We start from the raw sequence: 21,859 nt of genomic DNA on the forward strand, positions 1-21,859 counted from the left end.
TGTAAGCAGAGATCAAGTTTATTTTTGGTAAGTACAAACATTATTCACATTATTAAATACATTATTCCAAAATCGGAAAAAATCCAAAATCAGAAGCACTTCTGGTCTCATGCATTTCGGATAAGGGTACTCGAACTGTATTTATATAACGGAAATAACAGAAGTTCTGGCACTGATCCTTGCAGAACACAAACAGAATTCTCTGCCAATATCTGAATTTTGAATCCAAGTGTTTTCCTGATTTTTTTTTGTCCTCCATACTTCTCACCTGTATGTGAGATGATACGCTAGGCTCTTCAGGTCCCAGTCAACAGACCTAGGAAAATCCTATTGCTCTCATGTAGCCTGAGTCAGGAAAACAGCAGTGTCCAGTAGCTGAGAGGTTGTGTGGATTGTGCATCTAAGGACTAGCTCCTGAGATTGTATCTGCATGGCTAAATGCCAGCAGCTGTGAAAAGTCCTACCAGAGCTTTTCAATAGCCTTTTTCTCAAATGGTGGCATTACATGTCAGAGAGCATGACAAAGTTATTTTTGGAAAGGCACTGCAGAACATGACAGTTTCTTTGGAGTCTTTTAAAACAGCATTAAAATGACCTTTATATTATTGTAATCTTTCTATTCGGTTGTTGCAAATCTATATATGTATATGACAATAAACTCAACACGTCAAATGATGTTCTGACACTGGAAAAAAAACCCAGCAAAGACAAATTTCAAGGCCATTGAGTTTGAAAACCCAAGATTGAGTCAGTGTAGGCATATTCAAATCCCCATGAGGTTGTATTTTGAACTAGCAGCTCGTATATGACTAGGACATGAGAACGTGACCAACTAAATCAAATGACATAGTGCAAGATCACCTTCCTGATGAGATCATCGACAGGGCCACATATCTGCATATTTGTTGTCAATGTGTTAACAGATCACACCATGCAGGAATCAGCATGAAGTGTAGCTGGAATATTCATTCTCTGTACTGACAACTGATAACCTGAAGGCAAATTACAGAATGCTCAGAACTCTTAATGACCTGAGAAGTTGAAAATTAGACAGAAATGTGATTTGAAAGTGGATATTAATTATAAATGTATTAAATATTGTAAGTAAAAATAGACAATGTAACATGATTCCAAGTGTTATCCTTTCTTGGAAATTTGCTGTATCATACTTGAAATTAGATACATAATTGCACTGCTTAACTTTGAAACAAAGATAATGGCTGCATTATTTCTGGCCTCCTAATTATATATTGTGCATTTCCATTTATTTGACTTAATGTACATTAGTTTCGGTAAACCAAGGTCTGTTCTGTGGTTTAGAAAAAACAGACGTCTTCTCTCGTGAATCATGGCTTGAAACCATGCAGTAACAACTGGAGAATGTATACAAAAGGCACTCGGACTTGTCTGTGTCAAATACCAAACACTTTATTTTATAACTGATATATATTTAAGTCTTTACAATATATACATATTGCACATGTTAGCTGGAATGTTTACAAATCTTAATGTACAGTGACTAATGACATTGACTTGTATATTTCTGTACAAATGACACTCCACTGTGTTAGACAAAAGATAATTGCTGACAAACCTTTTTTCAGCTCAGAGAACATAAACCATATCTAACCTAGTACAAGCCTGATAGTATTCATTCAAAGTAATAAATCATGAAAAGACAAAGGCAAGAAAAATGTCATGCAAATCAGAATTTAACTCTTAGGACACAGAGCAATTCTAAACATTTTCATAATAGTATTACATCAGACAATTAGAGATAGCCAGCCCTCTGAAGCATGAAATAAAAATCCTACAGCAGGTTTTGTCTTGAACAGTATCTGAGTGTCTCAATGTTTAATACAAAATAATGTTCCAAGTATCATTTATTGAACAAGAAAGCGTATGTGCAATTTTGGCAGCAAAAACAGTGAAGTGATACTATTTTCTTAAATGCTAAGCTTTTGTAACATTGGTAGTTATTTATACGAATGTAGAGAATTACTGAAACGATGTTGACAACATACAAAATGCACATTGAGGAGTTATGGAAGTAATCCATTCGTTTGCAAAAATAAATCTTTGTTCACAATGGAATATGTTATAAAGGTATTGAGATCTATTTGTTTCCCTGTTGTTTTCCAAGGCACTTTTCTTGGTTCTGGGGATATTTGAATTTATTGTTGTCACCTGAAAAACAAGATTGTTGCATTTTGTATTCTTAAGGAATTTAATTTAAGGAAGTATAATCAGTTATTTTTGTTGAGCAGAAAGCTTATGGCACACTTAACCAGGGAAAATTGAAACCCCTGATGAAGGTATACTATTTAATTTTAGCTGTTTGCTCATGTAGGGAGCTCTTTCTTAATGAAACTTATATAGTGAAAATGGTTCCAAATTCTGTTATCTTTCATTGTTCAAATGAATATATGGAGGGTAGTTAATTTTATTTTATTTTACATTAAAGCTTTATACAGTAAAATCCCTGATATCTATCGCCTATGGGGATTGAGAATGCCAAATATGCGAATTTTGCAGTTGCCTAACTGATACACCTGGATTAAGAATAAATAGGTTAAAAAACAAGACAGTGCAAAATGTAATTTGAAATAAATCATTATTACAGTCAATGTTCTTTCTCATTTTTAACAGTATGTGCAAAAATCTTATGTTGTGCAAATATTTTTCCTGTGACAAAAGTGCGTGTGCACTAAATGCTTGTGCAAATGTAAACTTGAAATTCTTTCAAGATCATTTTGGCACAGCCTATCTCTCAGGGCTAATAAAACAGTGTTGGCATGTTTTAATAATACAAATAGGATTGCATTCTATGAAGTAACGTATTTAGTTAAGATTTTATTCTATACTTTGAAATATTTTGTTCAGTTTGTTGTTCCATTAAATAAAACATTAATGAGTATTCCTTATTGCAATGTGATGCAATGTCTAAATAAATTAATAACAATAATACCCATCAATTCACAGATTATTAGTATTAAATTTGCTGGAAATGATTAAATCAAAACACATTCAATTACAAAGCTAGTTGACAAACTATCCAGATGCTTAATGTGAAAATCTTCATACATAACAGTTTATGTAAGTTTACAAAATATTTGACATAAAACTTGTTATGGACTATGGACTGACAATGGAAAATTGCAGTGAGGGAGTATGTTGAAGAATCACTTGGTTTTAGTCCATTTAAGTTGTTTTTTAGACATGAGATTAGAACATCATTTTAAGAATGAGAAGGATTGAGATGAAGGGGTTAATTTGCTTTTATTTACAGAGAGAGAGAGAGAGAGGAGAGACCTTAAGATGAGAGAGAGAAAAGTATATTAATTGCTTAGAACCTTTGAGAATGGGGGAGGACCCAGCTGTGAAGCAGAGAATTTAGCTTGGAGCAGCCAACAAGGATACACAGAGACACCACATGCTCTGTGTTTGAGAATGGTTCTGGCTGACCCCCTTCTCAGGGGAAAGACTGAATTCGAGTGTGACTAAAAAGATTACTTTGAATCTCTCTTGTCATAGAGATTTTGGAGAGCTGTGTGAAATGTACAGACCTCATAAGTGAAGTGGTTAAAAATCACACTTGGAGAACCAAGGGAAGTCATCTGTAAAAGGATTCATAAGTTTACTGCAATGCAACATTAGTCATTTCTCTCTCCCTCCAATGTTCAATACGACGTTCTTTATTATCAGTTACAGAACTGAACTTGGACATTGAATTGTGAGATTGAATTCTGTGGACTGTGGTTTTGGGGGATTTTTCCTTTTTGAATATTGGACACAGACTGTAATGGTCTGGGTTTTCCTATATACACACTGTTTATAAATATATGATATCTGTATATTTGCTATAGATATAGTGGGGTTAATTGTGTTAAGACATTATATTGTTAATAGTCATTAATAAATAGAGTTAAAATTTAACCCTTTTGAATTGCATCTTCTGTTGCTAGTTTGAGATGTAACAAAGTGCACAGAATAACATGCATATTTAAGTCACTCAGTTCCTTTTTCTCTCTCCTGTCTTTGGCACTTATCCATTCTTTGTAAACACTATCTTAGCTAATAGAACTTCCATTCAATTGATAGGTTTTGATTCTCATTAGCATATCCAAATGTTTATACGATATGAAAACTGTCAGCCAAACATGGCTGCAGCTGTACAAACCAGAACAGGAAAGGTGAGGTGATGTAAATTAGTGATCTGCAAATGTGGTATTTGAATAACTGGCTAACTAGTTAACAGAAACAGTTAGCTAAAATTCCTATATTATTTTAGGTAATTAACCTTTGGTGCGCTGGTTGCAAAATGTGTGTGCGTGTGCACATGCACACAGCTTAAAGTTCACTTTAATCAGGTAATCACATAACTTACAAAATTTAAATTCGAGTCCCAGTCACTGGGACTGTGCTAACTGCTATGCTAACTGTACGCTATCATAATTAATCCCCCTCCCCAAGTTTTACAGATAAGGCCTGATTCATAAACTTCATATCAATAAAGACTCCTACTAGGCAGGGACAGGGAGACACTTTGGGACAGTTGCCCCAGCAGAAAATGGCATCAGATGACTCTTCATCCTGAGTGTTGCCATGTTATTCAAACACAACTTTATTGAAACTTTATTCAAACAGCTGCTGGGGGTGGGACACGACCAGGGCGCTCCACTGGCTGAATGTTTTGTCCCATCTTCACTAAGGATTTCTGATTTGCTTCGGAGCACATTTACTTTTACAATTTTAAATGTTTATTTACATTTTTATTTACTCCTACTTATTTCATTCTATTTATTTATTTATCTTTATTTCCTAGAATTTTTTGATGGTTGCTTGGGTGCTGGTTTCTTGGTGATTTTACGATATTTGGACTCGTTTTCATGGAATATATTGGAGGAAGACAGTGCCCTACTATATGATTAGATCTCCGCTGTGGACTCCTGACATAGCAAATACCAGAGAACATCTGTTAAAGGTAAGTAGAGGAAAATTTAAGGGAGAGGTCAGGAGTATGTTTTTTTCCACAGAAAGTGATAGATGCCCGGAATACCTTGCTGGGGTTGGAGGTGGCTAGTGCAATAGGGATATTTAAACAAATTTGTAAGAATGGATGTAAAAAAAATAGAGGATTGTGGGTATGAGGTAGGGAAGGATTAAATATTTGTGGAGTAGGTTAATATTGGTGGCCCAACATTGTGAGCTGAAGAGTCTCTACTGTGCTGTAATGTTCTATGTTCCACTTAGTGAATCACAAATTTGGCAACTACTGTTTCACACCATAAGTTCCACCACATCAAGAGCATTGTCACCAAAGTTTATTAAATTATTCTATTCCATAAAATTAAATCAAGAAAGCAAAATCCTACAGGATTCAAGAGAATGGCAGATTGGATCTAAATTTGGTTAATCAGCAGGAGACAAAGACAAATGGTGCTACATCGTGGGATTTTATGGTTGGAGACCTGTTACCACAGGAATATGTATAGAGAGCCTTGCATTTTTGATTTATATTCATGATTTACACTGATGTACAGTGGGCATGATAAGGAGTTTGTAATGATGCAAGGTTTGCCATATGGTTTCCAGGAGGAATGCTTTAGATTGCTGGAAGATGGAAACAGTCTGCTTAGGTAGTTAGAAAGGCTGCAAAGAGAACTTAATCTAGGGAAGTGCGAGCTAATGTATTTGATCAGATTCATCAAATCTCAGTAATCTATTGCACTGAAACAGGGCCTGCAGGCCTACCCCATCCATATCAGTCATGATGCCTATATATGTGAATCCCATTGGCCTGGATTAGGCCCTTATATCGCTAAACCATTCCAATCTTGCCCAAATGGCTTTTAAATTTAGATGCCCCTTCACTTCAGATGGCATCTCATTCTAGACAACTATCACCCTTTATGTGAAAATTTAATTTCGCAGATCTTCTGCAAATAACTTCCCTCTCATCATCAGCCTGTGCCCTCTAGTTCATAACATTCCTGCCCAGGGAGGAGATGCTATCTATCCTATCAATACCCCTCATATTTATATAAACCCAGCTACATTCCAATGGCAATAAACTCAGCCTATCCAATCTCACTTTGTAATGAGGGCCTTCAATTTCAGGCAACATCTTGGTGAATCTCTGCTGCATTCTCTTATTACCAGATCATTCCTGTAATTTGGTGACAGAACTGCACAAAATATTCCATGTTCAGTTGTAACAATCTTTTGAACAATTCCTATTCTTCTACTCAATGTCTTGGCCTATGAAGGGAAGCCTTCTTCATTACCTTATCCAGCCGCTTCACCACTATGAAACTGCATCCCAAGTTCCACTGAACATCCCCTCTCCTAAGATCCCTGCCATTTACTCCAGGTGTTCTACTGGAATTTGACTTCCCCCAAGTGCATCACGTTGCACTTGTCTGAATTAAATTCCAACCACGACTGCTCCACCCAACTTTCCAGCTGATCTATGATCCCTGCTGATTTCCCTAGACACGTTTTTTTCACTGTCTACAACTCCACCAATATTTGTGGCACCTCCAAACCTATGGATCATTCCATCTACAAGTCATCAAACAACGAAGGTCTACAACATATCCATATGCAATGTTGCTTGTTACAGACTTCCTGGAAGAAAAACACCCATCCACCACTACCCTCTCCCTCCTCATCTAATAATCTAATTTTGTTCAAATGGTAATGGGGCTTAAGATTTTTCTTCTCTAATTTACTGTGAACACTTCAACCTTTTTTTAATCGTACCTTTGAGTATTCTAAATTTTTTTGCCTCCCTTCGACCTGTAAGTTAAAATGTTGTTCAAATCCATTTCATTGTGTTCTTGATGTCCAGCCTAGATTTCAACATGCGTGGGCTGTGTAAAATGAGTCGTAGCCATGGTAATTGTTGCTGCCATGTAAGGTACTGACAATCATGATGAAGGAAAGGCTGTCCTTATTTGTGTTTTGTGTTATTTTGAATGTGATGTGGGGCAGGTGCAATTTGAGCCAAGTGAAATTGTAGACTTGTATTGAAGCAGAGAGCCATATGTTTGATTGCTCACAAATGTTTGGAAATCCTCTTTTTTTTAAAAAAAAGGTGAATTGATTATGCCTCCAAATGATGATCACGGTATAGAGGGGATGGATTATCAGGTACATTTACTGTGAGTGGCTCGATGAAAACGGAGCTGGTTTCACTGGTGTCATTCCTATCCTGACCCATCTATTCTTAACAGACACTTTGACGTTCTTTCCAACTTGATAACACTCACCACTTGTTGAATTTAACCTCTCGCACACAATGGGCTGGCTGCCAATCTTGTGAGAAGTCTGGCGCACCTTTTGTAATCTGTGGGAAGAAACTGTTGATAATAAATACATACACTAATTTCCACAAGGATTGCACATTTGGAACACATCCCCTTCCAAATAACCCAATAGTTATGGCTTCATCTTTAAGCGGTCTGGTTGGTTTCCTTTTATCCTTTCTGCTAAGTCACTGAAGGTAATATTTATTTCTCATAAAATAAACATATTTTCATCATACTATGTCCAAGCAGATGGGATTAGTTTAATTTTATGGGCTGAAAGGCCTGTCTGGTCTTGTATTTCTCTATGCTTAAAATCACAAGTCCCTTTGTCACTGCCAACCTTCTAGGAAATGGGAAAAATTTCAGGGCAAGCTGATCCCAGGAGGTGTTCACACCGCAGCATTATTTGCATGTAATTCTGCATCTTGGTGGGGGGAGGGGTCCCCACCTCCAGTGATTATGTCGCGAGTGACGTGGTACTTACTGTCTGCAAGTCACATAGAAGTCTAATGGCGCAGTTCGTGATGGAGAATGGATTTGATTTTCAAATGCTGTCCCTGCAACTCTGTTGTTGTATTATAAACCAGCCAAGTCTCATCAGCACAGTTATCAATGCTGTGTAAGAAACACTAGCCGAAGAAGACCGCAGTTTCACAGAGCATATGAGGAGAATCAGGGAGGAGGAGGAGGCAGATAAGCAGGATGAATTGTGTGGTCGTAGACGTAAACGGAGGCTTATTCTGACTGTATTTGAATGCCAATTTAAAACTACAGCATCCACTGATAAATTTCCCGCCCATGTAATGCACGCAGGTTCTGGCATCACTAATCTTATCTGGTTGGACTGGTGTCATTTCACACTGCCAGAAGGCAATTGGTGAGTTAACTCAGCAGGGCTCTGGCACTTGCTCCCTTAATGTCCAGCTCAGTTGAAATCTACTTGCCCTGCCTGGTTGTGTCATTTCACACCATGCAATTCGACCCACCATATTGGCCAGTTAACTCAGATGTACTCAAGGGACAGTCATACAACATGGAAACAGGCCATTGGCTCCAGGCCGGTCACTTTGCCTATCGGGACTAGTCCTATTTGCCTGCCTTTGACCAAAATCCCTCTATCTATTATCTTCTCTTATCCAGGTACAAGTATCTGTCTTTTAAATGTGGTAATTGTGGTGCCTCCACAGCTTCTTCTGTCACCTGGTTCCCCATACCCCTGGTCCTCTCTTTTGTGTAGCACTTTTTAAACTGTCCACGGGCACTCTCTGCCACACGGAATTAAATTGTGTTCGGGCGGTGGAGTGATTCGGCCCTTGGAGCTGCTGCCTCATAGCTCCAGCGAGCCGGATTCAATACGGAATTAGCCCTTGCCCTGACCCTGTGGGTCTTCTCCGGATGTTCCCATTTCCTTCCACCTCTCAAAGAACTGCGGACTGGGAAGGGTAACTGTCCCGACAGGCAGAATCTGGTGCGTCGGCCGTTGCACCATGTCGACCAGAGATTAATTTACCATCAAGTGGCAAGACAAATGTACCAACATCACCTCCTTTGCCAACAGACGCGTGGCCACGCCTGCTCTCCACCCCCACCCCAGCACCCTGCTGGGCCTCAGACGGAGAGTGCCACCGGCCAGTGGACTTCTATCGCGCTTAACCGGAGCCGCCGCCTTCAGGCACATCCTGCCCCATCCTTCAACTTATTCCAGGAACTGCCCAAGATATCTGAGCTTCATTGGAGTTAGACCAACTTCCAGAAACTGCGCTAAATCCCGAAAAGAACAGAATTCAATTTGACCCTTTCGCCTGACTCAGGACACCGTTCTTTCAGATCCGAGTCTCCCAAGTCGCAACTGCCCGACCACTTGCACTCCCACTCAGCTCTTGAAGACTCAGTATTATTCAAAACTAAATCACTAAAACTATCGGCCAGGTCCTAATCCCTCAAACAAGACTAGCCGGAGACACCCAGATTTCCAAACGGAGGACTAAAACCGTGAGCACTGTCCGCTGCTGGTTGAAGTGGGAGGGAAGGGCACTTACATGCTGGTATGGTGCAGTCCCTGGTGTTGTGGTACAGCCGGTGGAAGTGCTTGTTACATTTCGGGCTGAAGTAAAGATTTCCTGAAACGACATCAACAACTGATGAGAATCCGCCGCCCGTCACCAAGTGGCAGATCACGGGGCGAAAATGGAAGATCCTTACCTGTCAAATGTTTCAAATACTTCCCCTTCATCCTCCTCAGATCTCTCGGGACAATCTCTGTTGGAAAATGACAGGGTGTTTATTAAAAAATGTGCTCAGTCTCACCGACGCGTCTGCGAGCAGGAATACAGCAATCTGGCATTGAGAACTTAGGGTGGCTATTTGCGCGTGGTTCCTTTCAGGTGTGTCCCGAACGGATAGTTTGGTTTTGAAATTGATCGCTTCACAAATCATCGATTTCACCCATTGTCCATTCCAAGAATCTGGTCTGCAGAATTTGCGCCAGGGCCATTTCCTTTGTTCCGAAGTTGAGGACAGGGATCGCGGGATGCTGAAAGCCTTCGTTCAGAGTCGGGAACGACACGGATCACAATGTGTCCTCAAATGTTGCAAGTCATGGCGTTGTCCAGCTCAGAGCTGGACCGTCCGGCTCAATTCACCCGCGCCGATTTGACTGCACATCCACACTCATCTCATTTGCCCGCAGTTTGTCCGTATATTTCTCCGCCTTGCCTGTCTGAACGTCTCCGAAACACGACCACACCGCGGGCAGGGAGTTTCTGGTATTCAATCTCCTCTGTCTAACATAAACTCCCCCTCAGCATCTTCCCAGCACATTGGAGAGTTTGCTGCTCATCTCGCTTTTAATACCTCTACCATGGAAAACAATATTCTGTCTGCGCCATCCATACCTCATAATATCCGGTCATCCCTCAGCCTCCCTTGTTCCGGGGAAAACAAAACCAGCCGACTCAATCCCTCCCCAAAACGGACAACCTGAACCAGGCAACGCGGGTTGATGAGACAACGCGGGCACTTCTTCTTTAATTGATTCATCATATTTTGGATGAGTCGCGTTCTAATTCTCTCTCTCTCTCTCCTCTCTTGCTTCGAAGCAGCTAAAAAAAAATGAGGCAATCCCCTAAAGGAAAATAATTTATCCGCCTGTTGCATGTTGAACTTAAAGCGCACCTCGCCATTCCGACCCCCCCCCCCCCCCCCAGCACGCGGTTTGTTCCGCTGCCGTGTTTAGAACAGAGCACCGCAGACTTTCTCCGAGTCGCCAGAAAGCCGGAGGACCCATGTCCTCAAGTCACCTGCGTAAGTTTGTATCCATTCATAAAATGCTCGAGGCTGCATTTGCAATGATTGACCTCTGAATTTAGCTTCCCCTGGCATGTGGTGTCCTACTTGCCCCTTTCGTTCTCTCCTAAACCACTCGATGCGGGAGCAGACTCTTGACCCACGAGTGTTCCCACGGGACCACAAGAATGTGGACCAAAATGAAGACCAGCCCGTCCCTAGACCCGTCGATTCAGCACGACTGGGGGGAAACCCGAAGACACTCAATTAACGCCTATCATTCGGGTCCTAACGGGATACCGTGCTTTCAAAACATGCGCACTGCATTCATTGTGAACTCCCCAAGGAACAACGCGGATCGATAAACCAGAAAGACTTACCAACTTTCCTCTGATGAGCGGCATCATAGTCGGGTAACTCCTTAGGTTCAAAGGTATAGTCGAGTTGTGGGAGATGCATAACCTCGTTGGTTTCATCGTCATGCCGCTTTTGTAAATGATAAATGATTTCCAATATCAAGTTAAAGAGAGTTTTATTGTCTCGTAACTCCATGAGATCTGTCCTCTCTTTGCAATGTCCAGCTCTGACGATCAAAAACACAAGTCCAAAGAATAACGGCAACCTCAGTCCTTTCATTTCTGTTCAAAGATGAAAGGTTCCCAACCTCGACTGGTGTACACTGGAAGAGCAAAAAACCCGACATGAAGATCTTGAACAGCGATGTTTGGATAACGTAAGGTTATGCCAGACCACCCATAATTAAGCATTATGTTCGTTTGCAGTAATCACTTTATTTGATTTCTGGGAATGAAAATCAAACTTTCTGTAGTTATACAGTGGTATAAAATAATTCAAAGCTTGCTAATTGTGTTCTAATGAACATTTTATTAAGTATTCCCGACTAAATTTTTATAAATGTTCATCGATGCTGCTATTTTGCAAGGGCAAAATAACATAAAGCATTTTCTATTTTACCTAATTGTGAAATAGACAACTATTTCAATCTAGATGTCTCTTTCAGGGGAAAAAAAACCTCATACCTTTGAACACGGGTTGATAAAATGGGTCCAGGTTCCTCTCGCCTTGCCACTCGTGTCTTTTTTTTCCTGACACCGTTCAGTTCAGGTGGACAGTTGCTCAAAAACATGCCATTCTTCTCGGTGTGCACTTTATTCTATAAACTCCACCATTTCAGTCGTGCCTCGAAGTGCAGGCCCTTATATAGTATATGATGCATGTGGTAGTTCAATATAATATTATCGACTTGAGGTGGGTGGTAAACAATAAAAGTCCACTTGGCAACCTTTGTGCAGTAACTTTCGTTAGATCTTTCCCAGACGTAATAGGTCCCACCGGATTACCCCGGCGTGTCTTTAATTGGAAACGTGTTAACGCTGTTTGAAAAATTCATCCTTCCCGATCGGACACTCCGAGAATTGCATTATTTTCGTCAGCCGGATGATGATGAGACAGACTGACAAAGCTGCGTGGATACCAGGAACTTTTCCCTCCTCCTTTTCTTTCTCTTAAGGATGAAAACCCGGAACCGCCCTCCACCCTGCAGTTTATTTGATGGCCCCGATGAAGTGATTTCTGATAAACAGATTTATCACTCTGCCTAATTTCCGACGTGCCAAAATTATTGGAAACGCTATTAGAGTTGAAGTCGGCGGGAAGTGTTTCTATTTACACTGCATGGGGCAGTGCAATTCCTTCACCGTCCACTGAGCTTCTTAATGCTGGTCTTTTGACTAAAATCCTCCAGGCACCAGCGTCGGAAAGGAAACCCGGCGCAAGGGTCAGGAAGCGGGTGTCACCCCTTCCCACCCAGCGGGTTGCTTTTGGTTTCGAACAAGTGGCACAGTCAATCTGAACAAAGCCACCAACTTCAGTTGTTTGGCCAATTCTAGTCATTTCGATGGGTGAACGCCACTTGCCCATTTCATATCATCTTTTACTCCTCAGTGCTCCTAAGTGAACGGGGATGCATCATGTGTCACATCGAAAGAAAAGGGACAGACGGTGACTCCCAGCCTTCTCCGGCGGAGGGATGAACCACAGCGCCGTTCAGCGACAGCAGCGTTGGTGTGAACTGCAGACCTCGGGGCGGGGGCTTCATTGGAGGGGGATTGTTTTTGTCTTTTCACTCGACACTGCTTTTTCCGCAGCGAGTGACCGATAACTTTCAGCAGATTCAATTCAAACAACGATCGCGCAACAGGAGCAGAACCAGAAAAACACCTTGGGGAGGATACATCTAGCAACCACTTTCAGACCTCGTGTTCTCTGCAATGTTGGTGACGACCCACTTCCTCCCACTAGATGCCACTCACTCGCTCAATCATGAATATGAGTCACACATAATACTCTCACTGTTTGGTTTTAATAAACGTGATTCAATTGTCTGGTTATTAATTTGGGGATTTTTTTAAAGTGACGAACGGGAACTTTTTTAATCGAATGATTTACTTCTCAAACATCGAGTTGTCAATACGGGCTAATAATGAATACGACTTTGTTGCCTCGAGCACCTCGCTCGAGTTTGGGGAGTGACATTGAAAGGGGACAACGTCATTCCGAATCCAACGGGTGGAAGTGCACAGAAAAAAATGCTTACCTGAAAACAACATTATTATCAAGGGATAAAACCACCTTAAGCAATCCCTTACTAATCACAGAGCATTTATGGCATAGGGATTGCTTCAGGTGGAATGTGAGTTTGGGGGGCAGTTTGAAAACTACCATTTCCTATCAATGTATCTGTCTAAAAAAAATGTCACAATTGTGTCCACTTAGACAGCTTCCTCTAGAAGCCCATTCAATATCCCCATCCTAAGCATTGCATTATGTTTTAGTTAACTGTGGTGAAAGAGGATTGACTGCTTTTTCGCTGATTAAAATGATCTTGACCATGTTTAAAAGATGAGTATTCACCAAATTATCTGATTTCCCTTCCTGTTCTCTCAGTTTGTGAGCCTCTTTAAAATGACTCCGATTGATGGGACACTTTTCCTGACAAATTCAGATTTCGCCGCGATCGGAGTCAGGATTTATTGCCATGAAATTGTTGCGCAGCAGCAGCTTTGGGCAAACATGCATATTAAGGCCATCTTACAACATTAAAATAATTTGTGACATACTTGGTGCCTATACTATTCTATCCTGTTTCTTAATAGTGGGTATTTCATCACTATTTTGACTTTTTCAAAAGTGTAATGGATTTAAAATTAGGAAAGGAATAGATAGACTAGACATGAACAGACTCTTTCCCCTGAGGGCAGGGGAGGTTGGAACAAGAGCCCATGAGTTAAGGGTAAGGAATGAGTTAAGGGTAAGGGATGAGTTAAGGGTAAGAGATGAGTTAAGGGTAAGGGATGAGTTAAGGGTAAGGGATGAGTTAAGGGTAAGGGATGAGTTAAGGGTAAGGGATGAGTTAAGGGTAAGGGATGAGTTAAGGGTAAGGGATGAGTTAAGGGTAAGGGATGAGTTAAGGGTAAGGGATGAGTTAAGGGTAAGGGGGCAACACTTTAGGTGAAATATTAGAGGTGGCTTTTTCACTCAGCGAGTAGTGGCAGAATGGAATGAACTTCCGAATGAGATAGTTCCATCAGGGTCCCTTCTGTCATTTAAGAGAAGGTTGGATGTGTACATGGAGTTGAGGGGCTTGGAGGGTTATTGGTGGTGAGCGGGAGGTTTGAGCTAGTGGAGTTGTTCTAGTGAACCAACGCGGACTCGAAAGGCCGACATGGCCTGTTTCCGCTCCGTAAATGGTTATATAGGTCCCTTTTACATCTTTCCCCTTGTAAAGGTTAAAACCTTGTGTTTTTAATTTTTGTTAGTTTTGAGCTTATCCCTTTGAGAGAAATTGTTGTTTGTAGTGTTACCATAGTGACTGTGATGTCATATGTTGTAATATCCAAGTGGACCAAGAGTTTGTATCTCATTCTTTCAAGAATCGTGACAGAGAAGTAAGCTCTAGATACTTTTCTTTGAATTCATCTTATTTCATCTTAATTAATCTTATTTTGTTCATTTCTTTTATAACTATTTAAAGTTGAATATCATTATCATTATACAGAATGGTCTGTTTACTCATTGTTATGAAAATCTCAATGCAACATTATGCAAAATGTTCATTCGTTTTATCAACATATTAAAGGTACTTACAACTGTAACTATGAAGTTTGATTAATTGGATTGATATGATAATAATTCAGAATATTGTCGCTTGTGTTTCCTCGAAGATTATATATTTGAAATTGGGAAATACTAGAACTTGGAAAGTGTCGTCTATACCTATCACCTTAAACTCTAGCTTCAGACTTCCCTCAGACTCTATAAAATTATAGATACCCCTTGGCCTCCTCTGCTTCAGAGAGAAAAATTCTATCTTTTCCTTGTATCTCGTCCCCCCAGTCTGGTAACATCTTTCTGAATCTTTCCTGCACACTAACCAGCCTAATGATATATTTCTTTGAATTGAACAACCATCTTCCGATTACTCTCTAGTCCCAATTGTTTCATTTCTGCATGGACATGCATCTCTGTCCACCTCCATCACCCATTAGAAAGGTCTTTGAGCCCTCTGCTTCTTTCTGGAACAAAGACCTAACCTGTTCTCCTTCAAAAACACCCTCATCTACCTGGCAGAACTTGCTCTTACCCTAAACAACCTCTCTTTTGATTCCTTCCACTTTCTCTCAGTCAAAGGTGTAGCCATGGGACTCACATGAGCCCTAGCTATCCCTGTCTTTCTGTTAGCTACGTGGAAGAGTCCCTGTTCCAAATCTACACTGCCGCCTCCTCTCAACTCCTTTTCTCCCTGTCACATCGACAACTGCATCACGCTGCTAACTGTTTGCTGAATATTTTCGGAACTTGTTGTCACCTTTGTCACCAAGTTCCATCCTGCTCTCAAAATATTGCATGGTGGAACAGTTTCAAAGGGCTATGTATCCAATATGCTTTAATTTCTTATATTCTTTGGCATTACATTTGATGCAAAATGTATAAGTTCAGATCATATTTTTTGCATTTCACCATATTTCACCGTCTGTCCTACCTATCTGTGCTAAAAGTCACAACACCTTTCTGATTGTTCATTGCATTTCCACGTTTAAGTCATATTGAGTCTTTTACAGAAGATCCCTAAGAGCCAAATCCATGTAATCAACGTATTAAAAGGCCTAATACCAATCCCTGTGGTCACTATATTTCTTTTCAAATGTTCATATTTTCTTTGAATTTAGTACACACTGACTTGTTGCCTTCACTTTTGTTGTCAAATTCAATAGCCATCAATGTAATTCCACAAATCAATGTGTTAAGAGGCATTTATCAAACGCTTTTTGTAAAACATAATCATCTTGTAGCATCTTTGACAAATCTCTCCATTATTTTCTTGAAATGTCTATGAAGTGTTATATTTTTAACCTATATTCTTCCTAATAACAAACATTTTGCTCATGTTCACAGCTTTTAAATATTTATCTGAGTTGATATACAGCTCATGAGCCATAGCTGACAGGTTCAACTCTTTCTATAATGATATTTGCAATCTTTTAATGCTTTGCACAATTTCTTATATCTAGAAAGGATTAGAACATTTTTATTGTGCCTCATCTATTTTCATCTTCATGATGGCATCCCATGCCTACTTTTAATCTATTTTTTAACCTGTTTAATTTTGGTGACATCTATTTTATTAAAACATTAGGAGCATCAGCCTTCCTAATGAAGGTAGATGCCAAGCAATCATTCACTATCTCTCCAAGATCATTTACTTTTAGGACTTTCAACTCTCTCTCCCTTCTTTCCTTTCCCCCTCCACTCTGTCCCACCTCCTACTCCTCCCACTTCTCTCTCTCCACCTCTTCCTCCTGCTCCCTCGCCCTTTAGGAGGTAATGCAAACATAGTATGGTTATTTTTTTTTCTTTATTCAGCTACAAGAGTACGCTAACACTGCAGACAAATGATTTTCAATACAGGGAAGTAAGTAACTACCAGCATACTCCACACTAGACCTGATGTATAAGAGTGCTTCATACGCAAAAACATGAGATATTAAAAATACACAAGAAATAAAAAATACCTACTGTGAATATTTATCATCTATTTTATGTATTTATTGTCTCTTCTAATTTACTTCTGTAGTTTACTCATAGTTTTCCTTTACAAGTATCTGTTTGGTTGCAGCAAGTCAGAATTTTGCTGCATATGTACATTGTACAATGTGCATGATATTAAACACATTATCATTAAATACAGCAGATGTTTAAGTAGAACACCTTAGAAAATTGAAGCACTTAAACTTCATGGCTTTTATAGAATATAGAGCAGAGAAATCTACAGCACAGTACAGGCCCTTTGACCCACAGTGTTGTGCCAACCTATCAACCTACTCTAACCACTGCCTAGGATTTCCCTACTGCATAACCCTCCATTTTTCTCAACTCCATGTACCTAAAATACCCTATTGTACCTACCTCCACCACTGTTGCTGGCAGCATATGACATGCACCCACCACTCCTGATGTGAAAAACTTACCTTTTACATCCCCCTGTACTTAGTCTCAAGCATCTTAAAACTATGGCCCTCATGTTAGCCATTTCAGCCCTGGAAAAAAATCCTCTGGCCATCCACACGATTAATGCCTCTCATCATATTCTATTTCTATACTTTCACCCCTCATCTTCTGTCGCTCTCAATCTATCCTCAAAAGGCATGGTCTGAAATACAGGAAGCTTCCTTGTAAATCTCCTCTGCACCCGTTCTATATCCCCATATTGCTCCTGGAGTGAGCTGACGAGAACTGTACACAATATTCCAAATGGGGTCTAACCAAAGTCATTTATAGCTAGAACATTACTTCACAGCTTTTGAACTCTTATCCCATGGTTAAAGAAGGTCAACACACTCTATGCCTCTTAACAATACTTTCAACCTGTGGACACAAACCCCAAGATCTCAGGCCCACAATGTTCAGAGACCTCCTGATAACATTGCATTCTGCCTTCAAATCTGACCTACCAAAATTAAATACGCACAGTTTTCCAGGTTAAACTCCATCTGTTACTTCTCACCCCAGGTTGCATCCTATTAATGTCCTTCCATAATCTTTGGCAATCCTCCAGACTATCCACTATCCTCCATGTCATCCACAGACTTATTAACCCACCCTTCTGTTTCCTCGTCCAGGCCATTTATAAACATCACAAAGAGAACAAAGCCATGGGGAACACTACTAGTCACCAACCTACATGTAGAATACAAACTATCTACAGCCACCCTCCAATTCTGTATCCACAAAGCAAGGCTTCCTTAGATTCCATGCCTCCTTACTTTCTGAATGAACTTTGCACAGGGAAACTTATCAAATGCCTTACTGAAATCCAGATACATTACACACACTTTACCTTCGCCAATGATTTTTGTTACATCCTCAAATAATTCAAAGCTCATGAGACACTTCTCACCCCTTATGAACCCATGCTGACTCTCTTTAATCAGATTATGTCTCTATAAATTCTTGCACAACCTGTCACTCAGGATCTTCTCCAACAGCTTGCCCACCACTGAAGGAAGATTCACTGGTTTATAAATTCCTGGGTTATCTCTACTCCTTTTCTTGAACAGGGGAACATTTGCAACCCTCCAATCCTCCCGTACTTCTCCTGACTCTAGTGAAGATATGACGATCATCCCCAATGGTTCAGCAATCTCCTCCCTCACTTCCTGCAGTAGCCTTGGGTAAAGGAAGAAGCCTTGCCATCTGGTCCTGGCAAATTGTCCAATTTCATGATGTTCAAAGGGTCAAACACATCCTCTTTGTTAATGTCAATATGCTTAAATATTTGTCCACTTGGAGTCATCCTGACAATTGCCAAGGTCCTTTTCTCTGGAAAATAATGAAGCAAAGTATTCATTAAGGACCTCTGCTATCTCCTGTCACTCCACACACATTTCCACTATAACCCCTGATTGGTCCTACCCACTTATGACATTTTTTCTTTCTTGTTCTTCATATATTTGTAGAATGCCTTAGGGACTTTCCTTTGTTCTGCTCACCAAGTCCTCATGGCCCCTTCTAGCTCTCCTAAGCCTTTTATTAAGCTATCTCCTGACAATTACAATCCTTGTCATTCTCTCTAGCTCTATCATCTTAAACCTCTCATAATTTTTTTCTTCTTAACTAGACTTTCTGCACCCCTTTCCCTCCATGGTTCTTTCACCTTACCATTTGTTCCTTGCCTCGATGGGATATACTTGTGCAGACCATTGTAAATCAGTTGTGTTTTGAGTTAACTTACCATGCATCCCAGAGATAACTTTTGTTTCCTGTCTGGGAGTTACCAAGCCCTATTTGTGTATCATTTAGAAACATTAACTTGCCAATGTGTGTTCTGAGAGCTGCCTTCTGAAATAGGCAGGAGTGTAAGAAATAGATGATGATATAATTCAATTGAAACTGAAGGAGGATTTTTCCACTACACTTATCTCTGCCTCAGTTGCCCTTACCATTAATATTCCTACTTACCTTATCATTGTGAGTAACAAATTAGGATATTTCCAGAGTTATTTAAAGATACATTCAATTTTCTTTCCTGAAAACAGTGACAAGTCTTTGGGAGATATTTTGTGTGTCTAATTTTATGGGATTTTTTACGATTTTAAATGATTTGAAGATGCATGTATTAATTTCACCACATTGCGAATCATTAAAAGGACATACCAGTTCATGAGAATTATTCTCCAGAGAATGAGAAAAATACAAAGGAAAGAAGCAACAGATTGATGATAATGAGTTTATTGTCACACATATTGTACAATGTACATATGTGTCAAAATTCTTACCTGTTGCTGCTGAACAGGTACTTGTAAAGAAAAGCTATAATCATAAAATAATTGAATTAAAATAGGCAATAAGATCATATAAATATTCATAGTAATTCTGATGCAAAAAAAAGTAATTTACAATAGTGTAGAAATCCATGATTGATATACTGAGGGGAGGTTTAAGGGTCTGACAGCTGTGCAGCTGTCCAGCAGCTGCCGGAAAACCAAACGAGCTGTGGGATATCTTTAAACAGCATCAAGAAAAAAATAATTTCAAGGTGCAAATTAGCTGAACCTTCAATAACTGAACAAGCAGACCTTAACATTAGAGAAACGTAGGGCCAAGCTTCTTCACTGTGATCTGTATGTTTTGCACCAGAAAGATTCACCTGGATTACCATCCATGAAAAAACCCAGGAAGATGATAGTTCTTTAAAGAAGATTGTGTAAATGAATTTAAAATGGTTACTTCAGAAAACAATAATGCTTTGGTTAATGAAAATTTCACTAAATGTACATTTGGTTTCCAGAGAAAGTGTCAATTATTTAAATAGTCCAGTCCACTCGGTAAAGTAGCCAGTAAATATCCCCTGTACAGATGGAAACATCATTGTGACTGAACAAAATAATTACTGATATGATATCCAGCTGACTTCTCTGTTTGACAAGAGGAAGTGGTTGAGAATCTATCGTATGAAAGATAAAGAGTCTTTGCATGATAAATATATAGATGGAAAAAAAGTAAGTTCTCTCTCTGATGTTGTTACATGTTTACCTTGCAAACCTAGAGTTCTGGAAACCTGCTGTTTGTGTGAAGCCTGCCTTCAGTTCGCTTTCCTTGCCGAGCTCAATTCTCTTGTATTCTGTTTAACTGTAATAACTTTAATATCAAACTATAACAACAAAGCATCATCATTTATGTGGCACTATTTAGAGTAAAAAAATCAATCAAGGGACTTTATAGAAGTAGTTTCAAACAACACTTGATACTGAGCTATGGAAAGAATTAGCCATTGAACAAAACCTTGGACATTGAGGAAAGCTTTAGGTTATGAAAAGCTTTCCAGAGCTTCCAGATTCTGTAACTGTAGGCACAATTAACAGTGATGGGATAATTATATTGAGGGATATATATTTAAGAGGAGTGAACTGAAGTAATGCAAATTCCTTGGAGATCCATAGAACTAGAGGGGATTATTGAGATTGGGAAAGTGAACAGAGTGGAGAGTATGAGGAAGGTCATGGGCAATTTTAGAGTAGTAGAGTTATACAGCATGGAAAAAGACCCTTTGGCCCAATTTGCCCATGCTGACAAAGGTGCCTTTCCTACCGTCCCATATACCTGCATTTGTTACCTCGTCCCTGGAACGTTTTTTATCCATGTACCTGTCCAAATTTTTCATAAATGTAATTGTACCCTGCTCAACCATTTTCTTTGGCAACTTGTTGCACATACCTTCCTTCCTCTGTGTAAACAACCTGCCTCTCAGGTCCCCTTTATACTCATCTCACTTGGAAAAAAATGACTGTGACCATTCATCACCTTATCTATGCCCCACCTGATTTTATAACTGGCCATTAGTTCATCCCTCAGCCTCCTTTGCTTCAGGATAAATAGTCCAAATCTCTCCTTATAACCCAAACCCTCCAGACCCAGTAACATCCTTCTGAATCTACTTTGCATATTATTAATTAGATCCTTCCTATGGTATAGCAACCAGAACTGTGGACAATACTCCAGATGGGTCTCACCAATGAACAACTGCAACATCACATTCTAACTCTTGTACTCAAAGCCATGATCATTGAAGGGAAGCATGCCAAACATCTTCTTCACTATCCTGTTTGTCTGCGTTATCTCTTTCAGGGAACTATGTTCTGTGACATCCCCAGGGCTGTGTCATTTACTGAGGGTGTCTTACCCTGCTTTAGTTGGAAAAAATGATTCATTCACCATGGTTAAAATTTCACCTGCCATTTGTTTGCCCATATTTCCAGTTGATCAAGATCCTGTTGTAACCTTAGACAACCTTTTCCACTGCACCACCAATTTTGGTGTCATCCACAAACTGATTAATAATGTCACCTACATTCTCATAACGATTGATATATTCATCTGTTATGAATTTCAATAATGAGGGAATGCTTAACTAGGAGAGAAATTAGATTAGCAAGCACTGGGGAAATGTTAAAATGGGACATGCTGCAAGTTAAGGCATGGTACATGAATATTAGATAATCTAAGATTTACCAAATGTTTTGTTTGAACATTTACTAAATGTGTCATATATTATCATTTTGTAAAGCTCTAGGTGAAAGGTGTTACTACTGCAGAGTACAGTTCAAATACCTTCATCAGGAAAATATCTTAGTTAATATAAAATATCTTGCCTCCATTCCATGCTTATTCCAAAATAGAACACT

General features: G+C 39.7%; 1 protein-coding gene across 1 annotated transcript; it reads right to left on the minus strand.

Annotated features, from left to right (window-relative positions):
• Window positions 1–1,462: 1,462 nt before the first annotated feature.
• LOC138737602 (ALK and LTK ligand 2-like) lies at window positions 1,463–12,080 on the minus strand. The gene is made up of 6 exons (XM_069888252.1): window positions 11,639–12,080; window positions 10,979–11,277; window positions 9,516–9,572; window positions 9,353–9,433; window positions 7,275–7,351; window positions 1,463–2,187 (listed from the first exon to the last, which is right to left on the minus strand). Exons 2-5 carry the CDS (start codon window positions 11,232–11,234, stop codon window positions 7,287–7,289), a joined length of 459 nt encoding a protein of 152 aa, XP_069744353.1. The 5' UTR covers window positions 11,235–11,277; window positions 11,639–12,080; the 3' UTR covers window positions 1,463–2,187; window positions 7,275–7,286.
• Window positions 12,081–21,859: the final 9,779 nt, after the last annotated feature.

This window comes from Narcine bancroftii, chromosome 6 (genome assembly GCF_036971445.1).
Source record: "Narcine bancroftii isolate sNarBan1 chromosome 6, sNarBan1.hap1, whole genome shotgun sequence".
Classification (NCBI taxonomy): domain Eukaryota; kingdom Metazoa; phylum Chordata; class Chondrichthyes; order Torpediniformes; family Narcinidae; genus Narcine; species Narcine bancroftii.